Source organism: Malaclemys terrapin, chromosome 21 (assembly GCF_027887155.1).
Source record: "Malaclemys terrapin pileata isolate rMalTer1 chromosome 21, rMalTer1.hap1, whole genome shotgun sequence".
NCBI classification, from domain to species: Eukaryota; Metazoa; Chordata; order Testudines; family Emydidae; genus Malaclemys; species Malaclemys terrapin.
In genome coordinates this window covers 3722831-3742679 of record NC_071525.1, presented here as the reverse complement: position 1 = coordinate 3742679, position 19849 = coordinate 3722831, and the positions used below count along the sequence as shown (strand labels likewise).

Sequence of the window (19849 nt, the reverse complement as noted above, 5' to 3'; positions counted from 1 at the left end):
TGGGTGCCATCTGTCTGTGGGTCCGTGCGCTTCTGTGTGCTGTGAGTGCACCTCTGGGGGGGGAGAGGGGAGGGGCGTGTGCATGTGTGCATCTGTCTCATGGGTGTGAGAGAGAGGTGTGTGTTTGGGCGTGCGTGCACACTTCTGGATGTGTGCGAGCGAATCCCCTTGTTTGAGGCGTCAATCCCGGCCCCGTGGTACCAGCCGCCTCTCCCTTCGCCCTCAGGAATTACACCCTCTACGTCCTGGACAACCAGAACCTGCAGCAGCTCTGGGACTGGAGCCACCACATGCTCTCCATCCCCGTGGGGAAGGTGTACTTCGCGTTCAACCCCAAGCTGTGCCTGTCTGAGATCTACCGCATGGAGGAGGTGACGGGCACCAAGGGCCGGCAGAACAAAGCCGAGATCAATCCTCGCACCAACGGGGACAGAGCCTCCTGTGAGTCCCGGGCGCCCGGCTGGGACCTTGTCACACCCCTGCCGCCCTGGGAGCGGGGAGGGAGCGAGGAAGCCAACAGCATTCACTGGGGTAGCTGCTGAGAGCCCCATGCTGCCATCTGGGGGGCCTGGAGCCACCAGGCAGCGAGATACCTCCAGCCCCCGGCCGTTGCACAGAGAGACTTTAAGGGATGGGCTCAGAGAAGAGCCACCCCGTCCCCTTCAGTAAACCCTAATCGGGGGCTTCTGGGGGCGATTGGGTGGATGCCTCTCTTAGAACCAGACCAGCACACCCATGGGTGACACGAGTTGGGTGGGTCTCAGTGAACCCCCCCCCAGCCCCTCTCTCTTTGGCAATCTCAGCAGAGAGGCCTCTGCAGGTCCCCACCCCTCTGGGCACCCCCACCCCTGAGTCCCCAGAGCATTCTCCGGGAGTGACCAGCCCAGCCCCGATCCACTGGATGCTCCCAGCCCCTCTGCTCCCAAAAGCATTGTACACACCAACTTCCCCGTTATGCCTCTGACCACAGCTCTGCTTAACCCCCAGCACTTAGCCTTGTTTCGAGTACAAACAAGAAGAAGTTGATTTAACAAAGGACCGTGAATCAAGGGGTAGCAAGTTGCACTGCTGGGAACAAAGGGTTACGTGGCAAACGAAACCATAACATGCGTTCTAGAGCCCAGTCTTCATTAACAGCCTGGTCCCAGGGCGTAGCTCGCCCCAAAGCCTTTCCAGCGTCTCCCACCTAGGGCCGGCGCAGTCAGTGGGAGCCTTTCCCGCTGCTGCTCTGGGCTTTGGGGCAGACCCCAGTGGGGGCTGCAATCTCCCCTGTAAGAGGGCAGCACCGAATTGTCAGAAAACGCCCTGGGCCTCACACCCCATAGCCGCTCCCCAGACTCCACACAGCACAGCCCCCCTCCCAGCATTCTCCCCTCAGGCCCGTTCCCCCCAGCCCCCCCAGCTTCCCTCAGGCCTTGTTCCCCCCCAACTCTCCTCAGGACTTGTTCCCCCCCTCAGCTCCCCTCAGGCCCTGTTCCCCCCAGCCTCCCCACCAGCTCCCCTCAGGCCCCCCCCAACTCTCCTCAAGACTTGTTCCCCCACCAGCTCCCCTCAGGCCCCGTTCCCCACACATCCCCCAGCCCCCCTCCCAGAGCTCTCCCCTCAGGCCCCTGCCCCCTAGCCCCCCCCAGCTTCCCTCAGGCCCCGTTCCCCACACATCCACCAGCTCCCCTCAGGCCCGTTCCCCCCAGCTCCCCCTCTCAGCTTCCCTCAGGCCTGTTTCCCCCAGCCCCAACCCAGCTCCCCTCAGGCCCGTTCCCCACACATCCCCCTGCTCCCCTCAGACGCCGTTCCCGCCCCCCAAACTCCCCTCAGGCCCCATTCCCTGCAGTCCCCCTCAGTGACCTGCAGCCCCCCAAGCTTTTTTGAGGCCCTATTCCACGCAGCCTCCCATGCTCTCTGCTTCCATCGCAGGCAAGACCCAGACTCTGCGCTTCGTTTCCAACATCACCGAGTCCGACCGCATCTTCCTGAAGTGGGAGCGCTACCGGCCCCCCGAGTACCGTGATCTGCTCAGCTTCATCGTCTACTACAAGGAATCGTAAGTGTCCCCCTCCCGCCCCACCGCCCAGCTCCTGGCCATGCTGCACCCACTTTGCACGTGCCACGCCGCTCCCTCATGTGGCTGGAAGCCAAGAGGGTAACAACCTACTACTGCCACCGGCGAGTGACGTGACTCCTTTAGCTCAAGTGCTGCAGCACTGACGGTTCCGGTCCCGCCAAAGGGCCCAGGCCAGGGGCTGATGCACTGGCAAGCTTGGCTCTTCCATGATATCCCTTGGGATTTCGGGGAGGCTGCGAGGGGGTGGACAGGGGCAGGGGCTGCTCACTTAGGACTAAGCTGCAGACCCCCCTTGTGTAGCATTGCTGCGGGGCTGTTAAACAGCTGCCGTGCTCCACCCCAGAGGTGGCTGCATGCATTTCAGTGGCAGGGGAAGTAATTCCTGCAAAGGGCCACAATAACCAGTAGCATAAGGAGACAGGGCTCCACTCCACCCAGCTGGTGTGTAACCGCACCCTGAGCCCCTTGGTGCTTCGGGGATGTCCCTAATAATTGGGAAACTCAGTGGGCGTGTGGGTGGGAAGAGGGGCTGGGCTCACAGAGGCCCCGGGCGGCCTGTGCACTGACCCCCGGGGGTGGCGTATCTTCCGGGCCAGGCCCTTTCAGAACGTGACCGAGTACGTGGGGCAGGATGCCTGCGGGGCCAACAGCTGGAACGTGGTAGATGTGGAGCTGCCGCTGAACAACGACCAGGATCCGGGGGTGGCCCTGCTGAACCTCAAGCCCTGGACCCAGTATGCCATCTTCGTCCGCGCCATCACCCTGACCACGGCCGAGGAGGGGCGCAACTACGGGGCGCAGAGCGAGGTGGTGTACGTCCGCACCATGCCGGCAGGTAGGAGGGTGGCCACAGGGGGGCATTGGAAAGGGCTGCGGCTTAGAAAACATGCAGGGGCTGGTGCATTGAGAGGATAACAGCCTACTACTGCGACCAGCTAACAGAGCTGCTCCTTTAGCTTAACTGGGAGAGGCCTGTGCTTTGGTGCTGATGAGTCTGGATTTGAATCCTCCGTGAACAGCCTGAGTAGGTTCCTCTGCCCGGGGTGGGGGTGTGGAGATGGACCAAGTCCAGCAGGATCTAGCCCCCGGGGCGCCATGGTGGTTGGGGGGAGGTCGGTGCAGGCGGCTCCATAACAGACAAGGGTGCAAAGTGGTGTGTGTGCGTGGGGGGGATGTGGAGCCGGGAGAGGGAGCAGGGGGCTCCAGCCCTGGATCTCTGGGGCTTAACGTAGCTGTCTCTGCAATGCCGGTGTCCAGCCCCCACAGTGCCCCGGGACGTCCTGTCCATGTCGAACTCCTCCTCCCACATCATTGTGCGCTGGAAGCCGCCCAGCCAGCGCAACGGGAACATCACCTACTACCTGGTGCTGTGGCAGCAGCTGGCCGAGGACCTGGAGCTCTACGTCAATGACTATTGCCACAAAGGTGAGGCCTGAGGCCGGGGAGAGGGGCTACTGCAGAGCCACGGGCGAGAGCAGCGATGGGAGGTGCTTCCGCCAGGCCCTGGAGGTAGATCAGAGACGGGGAGCTCGGTCTCGGGGCTCCACTGGACCCTCGGCTAAGGCTGGTTAGCGCCCCATGGCGATGGAGCTGAAAGGCTGGGCTGTGGGCTGTGACAGCACTGGCCTCGTCCCATGACTCAGCCCTGCTGCCAGGGGCTATGCGGGGCCCATCCATAGTGGGGATGGCAGGATCAGGACCCAGGGCAGAGGGAGGACGAGTGGATTTCAGGAGTCTCCGAGTTTACCCTTTGCGGGAGCAGAGGACAGGCGAGGTGATGGGGATGGAGTCAAAGCATCGCTCAGGGGAAGGGACCTGGAACGGACGCGCCCCCTGGGGCCTTGGCTGCTGTTTCCAATTGGGCTCCCTGGGCCGGAGCCGACACCCCGTGACCCTGCTGGGAGGGCGTCAGCGGCGAGGCAACGAGGGGCTGTGTCTCACCCCCCTGCTCCTGGCCCCACTCTCTGTCTCTCTCTGCCCACGCCCCCAGGCCTCAAGCTGCCCACCAGCAGTGCGGACACCCGCTTCAACGTGGACGACAGCGGGGGCCCCGAGCTGGAGCAGGACACGGAGGAGCGGTGCTGCCCGTGCCACCGGGACGGCGGGCAGCTGCAGATGGAGGGCGAGGCTGTCTCCTTCCAGAAGAAGTTTGAGAACTTCCTACACAATTCCATCATCATCCCCAGGTACTTGGGTGGGGCTTAGTTGGGGGAGGGTATTCCAGGGGCGGGGCTTAGTTGGGGAGGGGATTCCAGAGGGCGGGGCCTAGCTGGGAGGAGAGGGGATTCACTCTCCATCCCTGCAGTGCCGTCTTCATAGCCACCGACCAGGAGGATGGCTCAGCCAGAGGTGGGGGATTCCCTGCCCAGCTTCTCCACTCCATCTCATCTCCAGATGCTGCTGGGTAAGGCTTAGTTAGGTTTCAGGAACAAGGGGGACTGCTGACCCATTGCAGCAGCTCCATCATCATCCACATGGCCCGGGGGCGGGTGGCTTAGTTGGGGTGTGGGGGACCACTACCCAATCTTGCCTGGAAAGACAGGGACGGGAAGGGAAGTGTGGGCTGTTGATTAGAGCAGGGGATTTCTGGGATCTACTCCTGTCTCTGGGGGAGGAGTGGTGTCCGGTGGAGCATTCAGGACTCCTGGGTTCTCTCCCTAGCTCTGGAAGGGAGTGCCATCCAGCGGCTGGAGCAGAGGTGCTGGGAGCCAGGACTCTTGGGTTCTATCCTTGCTATAGCCCTGGCACAAACTTGCATTGTGACCTGGGGCCAGTCTTTTTGCCTCTCTGTGTCTCCGTTTCCCATGTATAAAATGTGGATGATTATGGACAGGACGGGGGCACCTGGGGATGAGGTTTAGCTGAGCTCTGTGCTGACCCTAGCCCAAGGGTGGGGTTTGCAGCGAAATTCCACACCAGGTAAATTTGACCTGTTTGTTAAGAGTAATTTCCTGGCACTCTGATTTTTAGGTCTAGGGTTTTGGCCAGCCAGAGAGAGTTACTCCTTTGCCTCTGGGGTCCCTGCCATTCCTGACTCTGGGGTTCGGCACGGTCCACGATAATCCGCTAACTAGTCCCCTTTCGTTTGTGTCTTTTCAGACCCCCTTGGAAGGTGACGTCTGTCAAAAAGAACCCTCAGAGGTAAGTGAGGCTCAATACACCATTGACACACAGAGGATAGGGTTAAGAACAGCTGTGAAGAGAACCCAGGAGTCCTGACTCCCAGCCCCCGCTGCTCTAACTCACTGGTGCCCACTCCACCCCAGAGCCATGGATAGTCCTTCCTCCCTGCTCTAACCACTAGACACCACTCCCCACTTCTCTCCCGCAGGACTCGGAAAAGGCGCAGAGACATCTTGGCTCTGACCAGCTCTGGCCACCCGCTCTCCAACACCTCCTCTCTGGAGCTCCCAGGGAAACCGCCCTCCCTGAACCTAACAGGCGCTGCCCCCAAAGCCCAAACGGATTTCCGGATCTTTGAGGACAAAGTGGTGCGGGACCGGACGGTCATTTCCCAGCTGCGCCACTTCACCGAGTACCGCATCGACATCCACGCCTGCAACCACGCCGCCCACACCGTGGGCTGCAGTGCGGCCACCTTTGTCTTTGCCCGGACTATGCCTGAGGGTACGTACTGGCCCCGAGGAGGGGGGACATGGGAACCCTCCATCTTGTGCTAGCGGGGGCTAAGACAGAGCAAGGCATGGCCCACTCCCCTCTCTGGACACTTGCTTCAGAGCCAGGCTTCCAGGATACCTCCAGCTCAATGAGTTTCCTGGTCTCAACCCTGAACCCCTGGGGATCGCAGTTCGGATCCACCAGCCTGATCTCAAGTCTGGCCCAGGGCTGAGGTGGAGGGGGAGCCGTGGGTCGGACGGCAGGGCATAAAGCAGCGTGTTTCTGGGCTAGTACATTTCAGCCTGGTCCAGCCCCTCCGCTCCCCACCTGCTGCGGGCCCCTGCGGGGGTGAACTGGCAGGTCTTTGCTTTTCTCTTCCTCGTTCTGGTGGGTTTGGTGGCGAGGTGGGGGGCCAGGGCTGATGGCCCTGGGGGCCGAGCTGCACTGGGGATCCGCCACGCTGCAGCGCTCAGATCCCCCCACCCCACGCTGCTCCCCGCGCTGAGCGAACCTCTCGGCCTCTCCTGCTTTGCCTCTCTAGTGGAAGCGGATAACATCCCCGGCAACGTCACCTGGGAGCCGGCCAGCAAGAACAGCGTCCTGCTGCGCTGGGAGGAACCCAAGAACCCCAATGGGCTCATCCTCAAATACGAGATCAAGTACAGCCGGGAAAACGAGGTAACGAGACCCGTCCCCCCTGCCCCCCGAGCCCGCTTGGCCCATGGCACCTGCCTGCCCTGCCCAAGGATAGGAGACCCCGCCCACACCAGCATTCATGCATGTTCCTGTCTCCGCCACGGCCTGCTGTGGGTGCTGCTCCCATGCAGTCAGATCTGGGGGTCCCCGGTTTGAGCTCTGGGGGTCCCTGGTTTGTGCTCTGGGATTGGCTAAGCTGGCAGCCGGTGCCTGGGCTCTGTTCCAGCCCATCCGCTGGCTAGCGGCTATGTCGCTGGAGTGTGCTGGGTGGTCTCAGTAGAGAAGGGCAGTGTGGGGTAGTGGACAAGGCCCTCAGTGGGGGTTCAGGACACCTGGGTTCCATTCAGGGCAACTCCACTTGCCTGGCCCCTCTGTGGTCCAGCAAGGGCTCCCACTTCAGGCTCCCAGCTCCTCAGCCGTGGCCTCTCTCGGCTGGAGACCCACGTCTCTCTCCCTCCTGAGTGGGTCATTTCCAGGCTGCGGAGTCCCTGTGATCTCGCCCGCAAGAGACAGATGGCTGGAGACAGCCTGCTCCACGTGTCTCCTCACGCACAGTACCCGGCGTCCTCGTCGGCTGCCACCTGCCCTTTCTGAGCAAGCGCGTTTACCCGTAAGGGGGGAAGCATTAGAAAGCAAACGTTAACGCCATCAAAGATCCTAGGCGCAGTCTAACCAGCTCACCCGAGCTCACCCCCACGCCTCTCCCTTCCTGGGGGGCTGTGGGCCCCCTTCCCAGTGGAGTTACAGACAGGAGTACAGAACCATTTGCCTTTTTAATACAAGGCACTCATTGAATACTTAAACCCTGTGTGGGGCTCAGGACACCTGAGTTCTTTCCTTTCTACCCTTGTACAAGTCCCTCGCTCTCCCTGAGTTTTCTCCCTCTCCTCCCAACGGGTTTCTTTTCAGCCCGTGAGTTCTCAGAGGCAGGCCCTGGCTTGCACGGTGTGTCTGAGCTGCACACCCAGGCCCTGCTCTAGGTGCTACTGTAAAACACCCCAAAATAAACCCAGGGCCTATTCAGCACAGATGTCACGGCGACTGGCCCCAAGTCCGCGGGAACATCCGTGTCTCTCTCTCCCCGTCCCAGGAGGTCACCACCGTGGTGTGTGTGTCTCGCCACCGCTACGCCAAATACGGGGGTGTCCACCTCGCCCTCCTGCAGCCGGGGAATTACTCTGCCAAGGTCCGGGCCACCTCGCTGGCCGGGAACGGGTCGTGGACTGGACTCATCAAATTTTACATCCTTGGCCCGGGTACGTATCTGGGGTGTTGCAGTTCCAGCTCTCCCCAGCAGGGGGCTGGCTGGGGAGGGAGCTCCCAATGGGGAGCGGTGCAGAGCGGAGCTGGGGTTGGGGGGGGGAAATTGCTGGCTACTCCTCTCCCTAGACTCTGCTGTCCCAGGGGCAGGGGTGGGCCTGCTGGCTTGGGAGACCACAGTTCCTTCCCGTCAGAAGTGGATTAAGAACATAAGAACGGCCGTACTGGGTCAGACCAAAGGTCCATCTAGCCCAGTATCCTGTCTACCAACAGTGGCCAGTGCCAGGTGCCCCAGAGGGAATGAACAGAACAGGGAATCATCCAGTGACCCATCCCCTGTCGCACATTCCCAGCTTCTGGCAAACAGAGGCTAGGGACACCATCCCTGCCCATCCTGGCTAATAGCCATTGATGCACCTATCCTCCATGAACTGATCTAGTTCTTTTTGGAACCCTGTTCTAGTCTTGGCCTTCACAACATCCTCTGGCAAGGAGTTCCACAGGTTGACTGTGCGTTGGGAGAAGAAATACTTCCTTCTGTTTGTTTTTAAACCTGCCGCCTATTCATTTCATTGGGTGACCCCGAGTTCTTGGGTTAGGAGAAGGAATAAATAACACTTCTTGATTTACTTTCTCCACACCAGTTATGGTGCCACTAGCATAGGAGAGGGCCCACCGGGGCCATGCTCTCTATGCCCACATCCCAGCAGGAGAGGGGTAGCTCTGCTGCTAGCATCTCAGTGACGGGCCTGTCTATTCCCCCCCCCTTTCTCCCCCATGCAGCCGAGGAGGAGTCTGGCGGCTTCTACGTGCTGCTGACCGTCATGCCCATTGTCCTCATGGTGGTGATCACCTGCCTGGTGGTCTTTGTCTTCTTCTACTATAAGAGAAGGTAGGTAACGCCGCTTGGCTCAGGGGAAGGCTGGGAGCGTGGGAACCACTGGCTCTGGGCTTGGAGCCGGTCACCTCCGGGACCTGGCTATGGAATCCCATTGCCTGTTGCCACTTCCCAGGTTCTAAGCCCCGTGGAGGAGCAACGCAAAGGAGCCTGGACCCAGCCAGGAGAGATTCCCCCACCCAGTGTCGTCCCCTCTCCCTCCCGGTACAGGGCTGGATGGGGCTGCACTCCAGCTGTGGGACGCTCCTTTGTATTTAGGGCAGACCCTGAGTCCCCCGGGCCAGCTCAGGATTCAGGGGGCGCAAAGCCACCTCTACCCCCATCTCCTGCTGGGCTGGGCCTCCAGACGGAGGCACCAGGCAAGACCTGAGGCTCTGTTTCTAGCGTGTGGTGAATACATGCTGGCTTTCTGCACAGCTGCCTGCAGTGAGGTGTCTTGAGCTGTCTAGGGGGAGATGTTCCATTCCCTGGAATACGGGAAGAGCAAACGGGACCCCCACACACACCTTCATCCCCCTGCCCAAGTGCAGAACCGGAGGCACTGAGATTCCAGGCCCCCAGTGTTTGAAAACCTTACGGTCATGTCTAGGAATGTGCCTGGGAAACAGGCTGTATTCTGTGCTCCAAAAGCTGCCAGAACCCAACCAGACCAGCCGTGTATCTAGTAATTCAGCCTGGTATGTTGTGTGTATTCACTAAATAACAATGGCTCTTTACAGATGAGGTCAATTTGCTTAAAAGACATGGGGTTTTTGGGGTGTGTGTGTGAGGGGAATTGTGGGGGATGGCAGCAGACGGAGGAACCAGAATTAAAGGACCCTGTTTGCAATCATTGGCTTTCACTTCCCCCCCTTTCCCCACCTGCCCTCTGCAGAGGTGACCAGCACTGATTCCCCCCCTCCAAATCTTTCATACACCCATGGCCTGGGAGTACGTGACAGCAACTCTCAGATCCCAGCCCAGATAGGGCGCCGCCTCCCTCGACTTTATTTGCTTGCCCGAGTCAGAACAGGAAAACACCAGCTGTGAGCCTTAGATCGCATCAGTTTTCAGAAAATAACCACCCCACAGATTCAGAGGAACCCTCAGCCATCCAGACACAGCTGGCATGGCCCCTGCCACGGCTGGTAGGAGTGGACGGCAGTCTGGGTTGAATAGACCAGGTTGCTCCATGCTTGTGTTGCAAACCAAAAGCATCTCTGCATGTGAATGGGAGAGCTGAGATCCGGGTGTGTATTTTGATGGCCCTGGATCTCTATGTAGCTCAAAGGGGCCAGATCCCTTCCTGTCTTTGGTCCTGATTCTTATCTACACAAAGGCCCGGGCAGTGTGAAAGGGGTGTCAAGTATCACCGACTCCTGCTTCCAGAGCCGTGTGTGCTACTAGAACGGGGCGGGCAGGGTCCTTGGTGTGAATGAGAATTGGGATCGTCTGGTTGCATTTTGACTGGATTTGAATTTTCAGTGTTTGCATTTTCCCCAGTAGCTGCAACTTCCCCTTCTGAACTTGCAGGGGCGTTTTACAAACTGCTCCAAAGTTCAGTCCTGTTGGAACACAGGCTCAGCCCCTGCTGGGGTTCCTTGCCTCCTGAACGGGGCCTTCTGATGCCTGGAAGGACCAAATCCCCCTTGTGCAGTCATTTGGCTGTATACCATCACTGCCCTGGGGTAAATGACCATGCCAGGCGCGGAGCAATGGAGAATCGGCCCCTCGTGCACATCCGCTGAGAACAGTAACTCCAGAATTGCTAGTCCTGGGCCGTATCTTGAGAGGAGCAGAGCTGCAGGGGCTTGGGACATGGATGAGTTATGGCAGGCGCCCGTTGCCCTGGGGAATGCTCCAGGAGCTTGCCTGGCTTGGAATGACTTGCTGCCCTCGCTGGACGTTGTCGGAGCGAGGCACTTATTTTTGTCCTGCTTTCCCCCCGTCTTAGGAACAATGACGGATACCCGAGCGGCACACTTTATGCTTCGGTCAATCCGGAATACTTCAGCACCTCGGACAGTACGTATGGCGCTCTCCAGAGAGGGGCTGGGACGTGGGCAACTTCCAGGAAATAGCCATTGCTGGTTCCAGCGTCGAGGGGCCGCTAAGTGATATTACCACTTTATGGATGGGGGAAATTGAGGCACAGAAAAGAATAGGGTCGCACAGGCAGTTTGTGTCAGCGCTGCCCGTGCTGTGTTCGAACCACTGGACCCCTGCGCCGTGCTTAATCTCTCCGCTCAAGATAAGAGTCTTATTGTGAAGGCCTCTGGGGCTGCGTCTTTGGCGCCAATCCTGCACTTGGGTGCATCCTTGGAGTAGACAGAGCCAGGCTGTAACGAGTCCGCTCCACAGAGGTGCTGAGCACTTGCTGCTCCCAGCCAGTTCGGTGGCAGCTGCGGGTGGCCAGGATCAGGTTGTCAGTGAGTCAGTCCCACAGCGGGTCACGTGGATGGGTAGTTGTGCATGTAGGGTTCCCGGGGGCACGTGACTGTAGCCTTTTAAACACCAGCCATTTGTCTTGTCTCGGAGTCACCTAAAGGGTTAATCCCATCCCCGTGCCCATTAGCTTGGCCCGTGAAGCAAAACCCCACACTGTGGGTCCCAGCCAGGATGGAACCTGCAGTACTAACAGCTCGAGCTAAAGCAGCAGCTCCCTCAGCTGGTAGCAGTAGTAGACTTTGATTTTCTTTTGTGGCTCAGCCACTAGAGGGAGCCACGAAGCACCCTGCGGTAGCATCGGCATAATCCTGGCCTGTGTCTTCCTTGTCAGTGTACATCCCGGATGAGTGGGAGGTGTCGCGGGATAAGATCACGGTGATCCGGGAGCTGGGGCAGGGATCCTTTGGGATGGTCTACGAAGGGATCGCCCAGGGCATTGAGAAAGAGGACGAGGAGACGAAGGTGGCCTTGAAGACCGTCAACGAGCTGGCCACCATGAGGGAGCGGATTGAGTTCCTGAACGAGGCCTCGGTCATGAAGGCGTTTAAGTGTCACCACGTGGTATGTGTGGATCCGGTGGGGAGGGGACAGGGGGATGGATTCTAACAAGGGCTGGTCGTGGTAGAGTTTCTGTCTCAGGACATGCGTTAGTTCAGCCACAAGCTATGGGCTTGGTGTAGGAATCACTGGGTGATATTCTCTGCCTGTGCTAAGCAGGAGATCAGATAAACTGATCAGAATGGAATCTATTCATTAAAAATATTGTGACCATTTTTTTGGGCCTTTTCCCTGTTGGTTTTTGTTTTTCTTTCATCAAAATGTAACATTTTGAAATCTTGGAAAAAATTTTGACCAGCTCCTTGAAATACGGGGGAATTCCCTGAAATGTTGTCTCACGTCTTCCCCCTCAAAATTCAAATTTTCAAGCAAAATGTTTACATGAAATTTGAAAAATTTGGACCAGCCCATTTTAACTTAATGTGAGAGAGCTGGGTGAGAAATATTTTTTTCCCCCTGTGAAAAATGTTGACTCAAATGAAACAGTTTTGGTTGAAGATTTTCTTGATTTTTTTTCTTTTTTTTTTTAGGTTTTCATCAAAAAGCCCCAAACTGAAAAGTTTCAGCTGAAAACAGGAAAATTTATGATTTTCAAGGTTTTTTTTTTTAAAATGAAAACCTGAAAAATCTAATTGAAAATAGACATTTTCCTGCAGAATTTTCTGTTTAAACAAAAAAGCCATTTTCTCTTGCCTCTGGAATATTTTCCACCAATTCTACACTCCCATTTAGCTCCCATCCCAGTCAGACACCATCACTTTCCTTCTGGGAGCTTTGTTGGTGCTAATGTTTGTTTGCCATGTCCGACCAGATCAATGGGCCATCTCCTCTGCTGCCTTATTGCTGATATATCAGGCCAAACCATTTAGTTTGCTATCCTGACCCTTGTCCTTGTGGAACAAAGCAGTCGTCCATCCAATGGGGGTCCTGCCCCACAAGACAGCCCAATGGTCTATCCAATCCGTGGTGCTCCCCCACAAGACAGACCAGGGGCCCATGTACTCCACTATCTCACCAGCTGCTGTCTGAGAACAGATTCTTGGGCCATCTAGTTCGGTATCAGGTCTGCTGCTGAACGGGACAAGGGCAGGGATCTGGCTAGCATCAGATCTTGCCTCCTGCCCAGACCGGATCAGATCAGTGGCCCCTCTAGTCTGGTTGCCCTTCCGGCTCCCCAGCCCCTTCTGGCCCAGCCACCCCCCAGTCTTTGGTGCTGCTTTTCTAACTCCTGTCTGGCCTTGGCCGCAGGTCCGTCTCCTTGGCGTGGTGTCCCAGGGCCAGCCAGCCCTGGTCATTATGGAGCTGATGACCCGAGGGGACTTGAAGAGTTACCTCCGCTCTCTCAGACCGGACGCAGAGGTGGGTGGCTCGCTGGGGCCGGGCCTTCTGCTGTTCTGCTGCCCGGGGCCTGGAACGCAGGAGCCGGCTGGGGGGGGGAGGAGACGGGACCCAAACTCAGGCTGTCTCTCCTGGAAAGTGGCCAGTCAGCTTCTTGATGGGTGGGGAGGGAATGTTAGGGCAGGCGGAAGGCGCTCGCTCTCCAGGAACCCAGGGGGTTTGGCTGGGTGGGGCTGACATCTCTGGATACACAGAGTGGGGACTGCCTGGACAGCCACAGGAGAAGGTTCCCCCCACTTTGCCACTGGTCAGAGCCCCCCAGGCCTGATCTGGAGGGGCCACGTCTGGACTCCATGGCCCACCAACTCTCTGACATCATCCATCCCTATACTGTCTGTCTGTCCATCTGTCCATCCATCCCCATATACTCTGGCTATCCATCTGTCCATCCAACCCTACACATTCGATGTGTCTATCTATGCCCCTATCTGCCCTGCTGCCAATTAGCAGTCCCATAGGTGATTTAGAATTAGCTTGGAAGAAGATACGCCCCACATTTGGGGTGGGGATTGGAAGCTCTCTGGGGCAGGGACCGTCTCTTTGCTCTGTGTTTGTACAGCACCTCACACCAGGGGGGCCTGGGCCATGACTGGCTGCTTGCCACTACCACAGTACAGATAATACAAAAATAATTTAGGTCCCAGCTGGTTTGGGTCTCCTGAGCCCATGAAATTCAGAAGTGGAACTGCCAGGACTCTGGTCCTGCGGCTCCTTCCACAAAAATTGTCCACGGATGTTGATGGAGGGACTTGCATACCCACCCCTGGGCCTGCCCCTTGGTAGCCACATGCCCTTCATCCCCCTCCATTTTGATGTGTCACTCAGAACAACCCTGGCCTGCCCCCACCGTCACTCAAGGACATGATCCAGATGGCAGGGGAGATCGCCGACGGCATGGCCTACCTCAACGCCAAGAAATTTGTGCACCGGGACCTCGCCGCCCGCAACTGCATGGTGTCGGAGGACTTCACGGTGAAGATTGGAGGTGGGTGATGGACATCTCAGTCCCGGGCTGGCCTGGGCTCTATCAGCCCCTTGCAGGGTCAGCCCCTCACTTTATCCACTCCTCTGCATGTGGACGTTGTGTGTAAATTTTGCTGGCCCAAAAGGCTTGGAGAGTTCGGGCCAGTCCCAGGTTAAGCCTCCGGACCTCTTGGAGTCAGGCCATCTCTGCCTCGGGCCACTGGAGATGTGCGTGAACACTCCGGATTTCTAAGCATCAGCCCCTGAGTTGTTTTCTCCTCTGTGCATAGAAGGCAAAGCTTTTTCTGGTGCTTAGCACACAGGACAAGGAGCCCGGACTCTTGGCTTCCTTTCCTAGCGTGACGGCTGACCTGGCAAGCGACCTTGGGCAAGCCCCAAAACGGAGCAGGTTTGGGGTGTCAGTTCCCTGCCTCCTCGTGCCACAGGGGTGGAAGGCGCCGTGTAGACGCCAGTGTTACTACCAGAGAGCTCAGCTGGGACAGATGGTCCTTGTGAGTGACCCCTTTTCTCCTTGGCTCCTTCTTCCCCGAAAGATTTCGGCATGACCAGAGACATCTACGAGACGGATTATTACCGGAAAGGTGGCAAGGGGCTGCTTCCTGTCCGCTGGATGTCCCCGGAAGCCCTGAAGGACGGGATCTTCAACACCCACTCTGACGTCTGGTAGGTGTTCGAGGACCATCGGGAGTGATCTGGCCTGTCCAGTATCCCGCTCCCAACAGCAGACAGTACTTGATGCAGCGGAGGAAGATGGGATCCTCTCATAATGAACCTGGCTGCCTGAGCAATGCTGAGTGGGACATAACAATGATGTGACCGGCATATGAGGGCTCTGGTTTGGTGATTTCTGGTGAGGGTGGGGGAACCACGCCTCGATGGGTACGCTGTTGCCGCGGCTCTCACGGGGGAGGCAGGAGGCTGATCCAATCTGTCCCTGTGTCCCGGCAGGTCGTTTGGGGTGGTGCTCTGGGAGATCGCCACGCTGGCCGAGCAGCCCTACCAGGGCTTGTCCAACGAGCAGGTGCTTCGCTTTGTGATGGACAATGGCATCCTGGAAAGGCCTGAGAACTGCCCGGAGAAACTGTAAGTTGTTCCCGTGCCCCTGAGCTCCCTGCCTGGGGTAGGAGTCCTGGGAAAAGCCCCTCCTTGGATGCGTCTGTGTCCCCTGCCCGTCCTATCCTGGGCTTTAAGTGTAAGGACTGGGTCCAGTCATCGTTCCACTCTGCCTGGGTCTAACGCCGGTGGCCAGCTCGTGTGAATAGTGCCCATCACCATCACCACGGGCCTAGACGGTGACCTTCCCAGGAGTCTCTAAATAAGACCTAAAGCTGGGAGAGAACAGAGTTGTGGGCCTCCATCGGCTTTCGCCCTGCTCAGTGGAGAATGGGAGACAGGCCTGGCCCTGGGGCACTCCTGCAGGGGACTTGGGCAGGGCAGGGCAGTGCGTGGGGACTATCCTAGGGACGGATACCCTCAGCCCCTAGGGCATTAAGTCGGGTTCCTGTCCCCGGCTGGAATGCTGGGCGAGGAAGGACTGATCCTCCGGCTGGCTGGATCCGATTGAAACCCGTCTGTCTCCTCTCTCCCTCCCCCCAGCCACGAGCTGATGAGCTGGTGCTGGCAGCAGAACCCCCGCCAGCGCCCCAGCTTCACCCAGCTACTGGAGAGCATCAAGGACGACATGGACCCCAGCTTCCGCAACCTCTCCTTCTTCTACAGCGCCGAGAACAAGCGCCGGGGCTCCTGCGAGCCCTCAGACGTGGAGACGGACAACCTGCTGGAGGAGGAGCCGCCCACCGCCCTGGCTGCCCTGCGCCTCCCCCTTGCCACCAACGGCAGCCCCGGGCCTGCCGTCGCCCCACAGAAAGACCTGAGCTATCCCAGGAACTGCTGTCACTTGAATGGGGCACCGTACCTCTGAGAGCTGGGGAGCTCCCGGCCACGGCTGCTTCCAAAGCCTTCGTTGCAAAGAAGACCCCGTAGCTATTATCTGTTCCATGAGGACCCTGCAATGGATCATCTGGTTCCGTCACTGACCTCCCTATAGGTCCAGATTCCCAGGGATCCCCACATTGACACCCCTTCCACTCATCGCGGCACTGGGATTGGATCTGAGCCACGTAAGCAGCTGGTTTTCATCCCTCCTGGCGGGGGAAAGGCCCCCAGCTGCACCCTACGAGTCCCTTCAGGTCCCCTGCCTCCTGGGTGCCAGGGCTTCTCGCAGGCTTTGAGAGGGGCGGCAGAGCGAGACGCTGATTAACGATTTGGGGGAGATGGTGACTTGGCCTTTGAATTGCAGCAGAGCGTGTCTGGGCAAAGGGGAAACCCGGGGCGCTTCCGCGAACACAGAGCCCGCTCTGTCAGTGCCGTTTTCGAGGTGTGGCGCGGGGTGACAGATGCCTAAAACGGACACTCCTGTCGCTGACGGGCAAAGCCATTGGGACGAGCAATGTACTGTGACAGCTCCTTGGCTAGAAAACAACGTCCCACTTCTTTGGGCCCGGACAGCGGAGGGCTGGGCTGTTCCCTGGACACAGGGGTCTTTTCCCCTTTGGTGGGAAATGCAGGCGAGCGGCTGCTCCTGTGGGGGGGAGGGTCGTGCGGGGGGAGAGGGGGACCCTCACCTCTTGCCCTGTGTTTTTTTTCTCTTGGTTCTCATTTGAGTTGTTTGTGGAGGGATGTTGAAGGCACTTTGGGATGTTTTTCCCCTTCCGGACAAGGCACAGACAGATCCTTTGCTGGGTGGAATCGTCAGTGCCCCGCTGAACTCGACAGTTCCAGCTGGAGGGTGTGCCACTGGGCGCTCCAGGTCTTTACCAGCTCGATGGCTGGGAGCTGCTGGGAGCGACGGCCTCCGGCTCAGAGCGGGCAATGGCTGGAGGTGGATCTCTGAGACTTGGGCAAGGCTGAGGCTGTGCGGACTGGCATGCTCAGACACTAACGATGCTTCCAGCCCCCGGGACGCACACACCGATCCAGACCTCAGCTGGCGTAACCGGATGCAGCTCCGTTGCCTTCAGGGCAGCCGCGGCATTTTCCACTGGCTGGGAGGGCACCCAACAGTGACCTGTTTGCTGTCGAATCCCTCCTCCCTTTTTGCCAGGGAAGGAGAAGTTGCATCTTCTGGCTCCCAAGGACGCACGTTCGTTCTCCAGGCTGGTCCTAGATGTGGGTTGGAGGCAACTCTGTCTCATCCCGAGGTCTCTTTCTAAAACCCACCTCGGGACAGGTTACGTTGCAGCCAAGCTCTAGGGAATGTCAGTAGCTGCTGGCTCCCAGAGATAGGGATCTGCACGGGCAGCAGTGTAGCATTGTCCTCTGGGCCGATGGGGGTCGGCAGGCAGAAGGGCTGAAAGCCTCCAGACGTTATTATTTATTATCTGTTGTGAGTGGCCCCTGGGAGCCCCAGGCGCAGCCCAGGACCCCACGGTGCTAGGTGCTGTACAAACACCAAAAAAGATGGTCCCTGCCCTCCGAAGTGGACAATCTAAGGGCAATTTAGACGGCTCGGGAAAATTTTTCCTCTCCAGACTGCCGATGAGGGGTAAGATCTTCCCAGTCCCGCTGAGTACTTTCCCCTTGGAGGCCGGTGGTGCAGAGACTTTAAGGATGGAAAGGGAAAGACCCCTTGGAGCACCTAGTGCGAAGCAATTCCTCTCCCTCCTTGTCCAATCCTTGTGCTTGGTTTCTGGAAGTCACCCCTACCAGCTCCGCGGGAGTTTTGCCTGTGGGATGGCTGGGAGGACTAACCCTTGAGTTTCAGATGCTCAAGTCCTTCGTTCCCCTAACCTCCCGCCGCATAACCTGTCTCACCAGCCCTTAGGTGTCTGTTGCTTTTCACCAAGCTCCCTCTACACGCCTTGACATCTTTTTTGTATCAAGGAGATGCAAACTCGGCACCTTGTCCTGGCTGGCTACTTACCTGTCCGAGGTAATTGGGGCTCTGTTCCCCTGGGCTTTGCAAGGGGCACCGGCAATATCATTCCTGGTTTCAGCATGAGTCCTATGAGATTTGGTGTTTCTCCTAAAGCCCCAGCTGCTGGAGTCATGTGATGATGTGAGACTCTCAGGTTTAATTTTTTTTAAAAAGAAGTTGCTGTCTCTCGTGGTTGTGAAGAAAATCTTGGAAACTTGACTCCCAAAGCAAGAAAGCAAATGGCAAAGAAAAAGAACCCAAGGTTGATTTAAAAAAAAATCTCATGATTCCCAAGCCAGTCTCAGGATTTTTGGGGCCTCCCTCATGCTGTCTGAACTCATGAAGTGGGGATGTTGTGCCACAGGGCTGGGAAGTTGGACACTCATTTTGCCATGAAAACTTCACTGCTGAGAAGTTTGAGGCTTCTCCAGCCATTGTATTTCATGCTATGAAAGTGTTTGTTAATGACAGAGCCTTCCTCCACAGTGCTCCCTGTTCCTGAATAAACTCTGTTCCATCACCCTCTTTCAGATCCCCGGCGGGAGATCTGCGAGGACAGAGTTTTAATGATTTAAAAAAAAAAAAGTACGAAGGTGATTTTTTTTCTCTTTTTGTTTTTTGGAGGGAAAGGAAAAAGAAGAAACTGGAAGGCTTTAAAACTGTGCTGGGGTAACGTGGCTGGGAGCGGAAAAGCCCCAGCCGGAGCTGGAGCGAAAGCAGGATTGGTCTGGTGAAGATTTGAAGCCGAGAGGTTATGAAACTCCGAACATCTCCCTAGCCCTTTTCATCAGTAGATCTCAAAGCTCTTTACAAAGGGGGGCAGTATCATTATCCCCATTGCACAGATAGGGAAACTGAGGCACAGAGAGGGGACGTGCCTTGCCAATGGTCACCCAGCAGAGCCAGGAATTGAGCCCTGATCTCCTGCCCTCTGTCCAGTGCTCCGTCCACTTGGCCGCACTGCTTAAAACCTTTACGCTCTGGACCAAGCCATGTTCTCAGTGACACACACCTGCAAACGCAGTGGTCACAACATGTTTTGTGTGTTATTTGTTGGAGCTGGTTTCTACAAGGGACTTCGGAGAAGCCAGCTTCAGTGACTGCACAGAGAAGTACAAATAAAGGAGGTCATAAAGCTCCATGTTTTCTATTAGTCATTGCTAGCGAGTATGTGTGTGTCATTGGTGGCATCTCGGTTCCTGCCAACAGGGCTCGAATGAGGGTCTGTTGACAACGTTCTGTCAAAGCTATGTGTGGAGGGCAAAATCGGGTTTTTGACAAACCTGATTTATTTATTTTTTAGTGGAAAAAGTGAATTTCTGCTTCTCATCAGCAACCTGGAAACTTTTCTAGTGTTTCGGCAACCAAATGGTCTGTAGAAAATGGAATTCCTTTTTTGTTTTGTGTGGAAATTGCCCCCCTCTCCCCATCCCGCCACCAGGGCCGGCTCCAGGCACCAGCCCACCAAGCATGTGCTTGGGGCGGCACCTGGAGGGGGGCGGCACAGCGCGGCGCTCCAGCCCGAGAGCGGGGCCGCGGCAGGCTCGCCGCCCTCCCCCGGCACTCTGGCCGCCAGGGAGAGCGGAGCCCCAGCCAGGCTCTCCGCCCTCCTCCCGGCACTCTGGACGGTCGGGGAGAGCAGGCCCACGGCCGGGCTCTGTGCCCTCCCCTGCTGCACTGGGGGGAGGGGGGCGGCGGGAGGCTTTTTTGCCTGGGGCGGCAAAAAAGCCAGAGCCCGCCCTGTGCCTGGGCTCCTGGCAGGTGTAACGGTTCCCATGCTGCTCGGCCAGGGGCAGGTTCCCCCCGGAGCCTCTCTCACGGCCGCGCTGGGCTCCAGCGAACGCAAGGGGAGGGGATTGAAAATCTGGGGCCTGTAAAGAGGGGCTCAGTCCAGCTGCAGCGCTACATCGGGCCCAGCCGCCCTTAATTCCATTTTCCCTGCCCAAACCACAGCAGGGCATTACAGCGAGTGTCCATTGTGACTCACGGCCCCCCTGCCCCCTATCGCTTGTCAGTCAGCACATGGAAACCC

At 57.7% G+C, this 19849-nt stretch overlaps 1 protein-coding gene across 4 annotated transcripts in view; it reads left to right on the top strand.

Annotated features, from left to right (window-relative positions):
• INSRR (insulin receptor related receptor) overlaps window positions 1–18956 on the top strand; it is a 38963-nt gene extending 20007 nt beyond the window's left edge. Inside the window, exons 6-23 of one of the 4 annotated variants that reach the window (XR_008442962.1) lie at window positions 227–441; window positions 1915–2041; window positions 2659–2897; window positions 3320–3487; window positions 4053–4248; window positions 5162–5203; window positions 5394–5689; window positions 6222–6358; window positions 7467–7632; window positions 8420–8528; window positions 10468–10538; window positions 11293–11522; window positions 12768–12878; window positions 13743–13902; window positions 14435–14564; window positions 14850–14984; window positions 15498–16021; window positions 18442–18956. Coding sequence is in view for 3 of the 4 variants with exons in the window: in XM_054011358.1 (XP_053867333.1) it covers window positions 227–441; window positions 1915–2041; window positions 2659–2897; window positions 3320–3487; window positions 4053–4248; window positions 5162–5203; window positions 5394–5689; window positions 6222–6358; window positions 7467–7632; window positions 8420–8528; window positions 10468–10538; window positions 11293–11522; window positions 12768–12878; window positions 13743–13902; window positions 14435–14564; window positions 14850–14984; window positions 15498–15822 (2857 nt within the window). In the remaining variant the exon portion in view is untranslated. Of the gene's footprint in view, window positions 1–226; window positions 442–1914; window positions 2042–2658; window positions 2898–3319; window positions 3488–4052; window positions 4249–5161; window positions 5204–5393; window positions 5690–6221; window positions 6359–7466; window positions 7633–8419; window positions 8529–10467; window positions 10539–11292; window positions 11523–12767; window positions 12879–13742; window positions 13903–14434; window positions 14565–14849; window positions 14985–15497 lie in introns of all 4 variants that reach the window. The other 3 variants (XM_054011359.1, XM_054011358.1, XM_054011360.1) reach the window with 3 other exon arrangements.
• Window positions 18957–19849: the final 893 nt, after the last annotated feature.